This window comes from Lipomyces doorenjongii (assembly GCF_038497915.1).
Source record: "Lipomyces doorenjongii strain NRRL Y-27504 unplaced genomic scaffold V1508scaffold_234, whole genome shotgun sequence".
In the NCBI taxonomy this organism is placed as follows: Eukaryota; Fungi; Ascomycota; class Lipomycetes; order Lipomycetales; family Lipomycetaceae; genus Lipomyces; species Lipomyces doorenjongii.
This window is the reverse complement of record NW_027118301.1, coordinates 1-4,042: the sequence shown is the minus strand read 5'-3', so window position 1 is coordinate 4,042 and position 4,042 is coordinate 1. Positions and strand designations below refer to the sequence as shown.

Sequence of the window (4,042 nt, the reverse complement as noted above, 5' to 3'; positions counted from 1 at the left end):
GCAGCCGACATTTTATTCGTTGCGAATGAAAGTTTATTCTGCGAATTGCGAATACGAATGCGAATAGAGAAAATTGTATTCGTGTCCAGCCCTAAACCAACCAACGAATACTAGTCTCGCAATTAAGTACTATTGCCAAGTGAAAAATGGCTGAGAACCGCAACCCGGGTATGCAGCAACTACGGTAACATGCGATCTTACATTGACTAACCGCCTTACAGGGAGCTTTAGCAATTGTCCCCACTAAATGCTGATTAATATTAGCTCACACAATAGTGCAGATACTACTCGAGTTTTCACTGTTTGTGAGTGGTGACTCATTTTCGGGCTGTCTGGTACCTAACCAATGTCTATATCCGGCACTGTAATATCACGAAATAAGCATTTCGTGTTGTGCGCGTTGGGCGGATGTCTACACGTACCAGTAGTCCCCCCCTTATGGGAGAGCATTGAAAAGCAATCAACCTTCACAATACACTCGTCACTAGTCACGCTCCCAAGAGCTTTAGTGACCAGCAATTTTTCAATTGACCGCCAATTTTTATTAGTGATCAAGATTAAACTCCCAACCGGACATCACCTAAAATTCTCAATTTGGAATTTCCAGTACAGACAGTAGAGTATACTCTGTGTATTCCTCGACGCGTCACAGCATGGTTAGTGATACTTCACTAAATCGAGGCTCTATAGACACCTAGCAAGAAGTAAAAGAGGAAGGCTACTCAGGCACCTGACGGCGATTTATGCGCTGTCGAGCTAGTCTTAGTTATTGATTCCGGGTTCAGGGTTCAGGGTGCTATTTTTTTAGTTAGTCTCCCTAGACTTCTCCCTACGAATATTTTGTAGTGTGCCGCCATGGACATTAAATACGACCTAAGCATGGACTTTCCAGCAAACGCTTCAACTATCTTGTCATCTATCCCCGCGATCACCAAACTACAGGTTATGAGCCTTGGTGCGTCAGATGTGATAGATCGGTTGAAAGGATGCATGGTAACCACCTCAGATGCCACTACCATGGTGAAGTTTGATGGCAAGAATTATCGCAAGTGGGCGATGTATATGGAGGCACTGGCTGTGAAAAGAATGTCTGGGACATAATTAGTGGGACGGGCATTTACGACGTCACTAACTTAGAAGACGCGCAGGTAGTTATTAAGAAAACAGCTACGCGTACCTTGACTTTGTTCTCACCCTTTGTGACTACGAACCAGGACTGTAGAAACGAAAGATGTGCAACACATCTGGCGAAGCATGGAAGAGCGGTATAAAATCAGCTCCTTGACTCGCCAACTTGAATTGGTGAATAAGCTGTTTACTTGGAAATGCAAGAAAGCAGAGAACCCCGATAAATGGGTCCAAGAATGGTGTGACGTCCTAATGGAATTTCTTAATATGCAAACGAACAAAGAAGGTTTCTGGAAGGTAGTCATGCTAAACAATTTCCCGGAGGAATATGGCGGCGCCACTACTAGTCTTGGGTCAATTAGCGATACTCCCATACGCTTGATAAGCTCTAAACTAGCGGAACGGCCTCTGGGGTCTCAAGCGACAATCCTTAAGCAAGCCATTCAACAAAGAAACCGCGTGCGCGGTCAACGACGATAAGAACAAACGACAAGAAACGAGAACGTGTTATACCTGTGGAAAGGTCGGTCACCTCACAAAGGACTGCCGACGGAAAAAGAACGATAGTCAACCAGAATATGGACAAAAGTCACAAGCTTGGAAACAACGAGCGTCAAGGACACCCTGAAAGAAGAAGCTTAGCACTCACAGAGCGCTCGGCGCTCATAGCGACTCACACCAAATCAGTGGCAAAAGTGGGTCAGTGGTACCTAGACTCAGGTGCCTCATACCACTATTGCAACGATATTAGCCAACTGTTTGACCTTCGCAAAGACAATAGGATAGTTGAGGGTTCAACTTTGCCGAAGTAGAAATCGAAGGCATTGGTACAGTGAAATAGTCCTTACGGATTCAGAGGGAGAAAGCTCAGCATTTACTCTCCGTGAGGTTAGATACTCTCCAAGGTTCAGTATGAGTCTACTGTCGATACGCCAAGCCACAGGGTTCGTGTGTGACGACGACGTCGAAATAACATTCAAAAAACAAGACGCGTACCTGCGATTTGAGGGCACCCAAGAAGAATTTCATATTGGTCATAAAGAGAACGATACTTTATGAATTGGCTGGAAGTGTTACACAATGTAACGAATCAGTGCTCGGTGTCAGAGAGGACGAACTCAAGATGTGGCATCATAGACTTGGCCACGACAACATGCACGACATTAGTGAGATGCTGTCAAAAGGACTCGTGAAGGTCACCACAAATAGTGACATAGCCAACAAGGGACGATTCTGTGAAGCCTGTGTCAACGGAAAGCAAACAGTAGAGTCATTTCCTTCATAGGCAGAACGTGCCATACGACCGCTCGAAATAATTCACGGCGATCTCTGAGGACCGTTTAGTACCGAGTCGCTGGGAAAAGGGGGATACTTTGTCACATTCATTGATGACTTCTCGCGATACGTTACCATGGACGTACCCCGACGCAAGAGCGAGCTCTTTAAAAAATTAGACAGTACAAGGCACCCGCTGAGAATAAATTCCCTGGACATGGATATAAAATTTCAACTTTACGGACAGATAAAGGTCGTGAATTCTCAGGTGAGATTAAGTCACCTACTCGATGTCGGAACTTACCGTCCCCGATACACCACAACAAAATTGGGTCAGCGAACGGATAAACCGTACTCTGTTAGAGAGTGTTCGAACCATGTTGTTTGTTGAAATGACAACTATGACTCAAGAATAGCTAGGTGAAGTGTGTCTTGAATAAAGTTTATGATAAGGTGTATGAAGTAATTCAAAAGAGAAGGACACGTCATGAGAGTTGATGATGACAGGTAATAATAGTCATCATAAGAGAGCGAAGTGTGGAAGTGGCTCATATGGGACTTGCTTTCATCAGTGACGGTTGTGAATATCTTGCCGGCAGGTGCCTTGCGTTCTCTGAACTTGGCAACTCGAAGAGCTCTGAGCCGGTCACGGTAAAATGCGTGTATGTGTTGAATTCCAAAACTGTGGCGCGAAAATTGGGGTAGACAAGGCTGGCGGGTAGGGATATGGAGACGACGTTTGTAGTGATTGTCTCCTCGTTATCTTCGGTCAATTTGAACTTCAGGGTGCCTATGCCGGCGTTGGCAGCAATGGCGTCGAGGCGTGGTAGTTCAGTTCGGACTCGATCAGCAAAGGCAATGACTGAATTGTATGAACCCATGTCTCGTTGCCAGACTGTGAGGGTGTCAGGGGAGCACCCATTCGTTGATTGAATGTTCTTTGCTGCAAGATTTCCCTTCTCGTTCCGACATGCTATAATGACTTTAGAGGCGCCGAGGCGAACCATCATGCGGGCAGCCTCCCGTCCGAGGCCAACATTGCTTCCGGTGACAATGGCGATCCTGCCTGCCCTTAAAGGATGCGGTTGGGGCGGGCGGGTTGTTGTGGATGAATTGACGATCGATGAAATCCACGATGAGCGGCATGTTGGGTAGTGCAACTTTGCAGTGTTGAGGGAACAAAGATCGATAGCCATAGCTCTTTATTAATATACTTCCTTAAGATCTCCTCTTGGAGTATATTTACATCTTTCCCGCGCGCATCAGGACACCAGGGGACAGACATAGAGAGATTCCGTGAGTGGTTGGCTAAGCGCACGATAAAAATATTGATCGAAATGGGTAGTTAGTGATGAAGGTAGTCTAAAGCGTTTGTACGAACATTCTGAAAGAGATTGCATCATGTATCATTGTTGCTTGCATTATCCATCACAAAGTATCCAACTTTTGTCGCAATTCCATAATCATTGATGACCCTCATTACGCAACCTAGATTCTCCCCTGCATGCTTGCCATCTAGCTCTTTTATGGCCAGAACGCAGTGATGTAGTTGGCCTGACTCCGATACGTAGTGTGCAATTATACCAAGAATCGCAAGAGCATTTGGGGAAGTCCAAATATCTACTGTAAAGTGAACCTT

At 45.5% G+C, this 4,042-nt stretch overlaps 2 protein-coding genes across 2 annotated transcripts; one reads left to right on the top strand and one right to left on the bottom strand.

Annotated features, from left to right (window-relative positions):
- Positions 1 to 855: 855 nt before the first annotated feature.
- On the top strand, positions 856 to 1,101 carry V1508DRAFT_401256 (uncharacterized protein; the record flags this gene model as incomplete). Its single annotated transcript, XM_066938403.1, has 1 exon — positions 856 to 1,101. The coding sequence occupies one exon, from the start codon at positions 856 to 858 to the stop codon at positions 1,099 to 1,101; it is 246 nt and encodes an 81-aa protein (XP_066791963.1).
- A 1,892-nt stretch (positions 1,102 to 2,993) lies between these two features.
- Positions 2,994 to 3,470, bottom strand: V1508DRAFT_332576 (uncharacterized protein; the record flags this gene model as incomplete). Its single annotated transcript, XM_066936651.1, has 1 exon — positions 2,994 to 3,470. A coding segment is annotated over one exon (477 nt), but the record flags the coding sequence as incomplete, so codon positions are not given.
- Between the last annotated feature and the right edge of the window lie 572 nt (positions 3,471 to 4,042).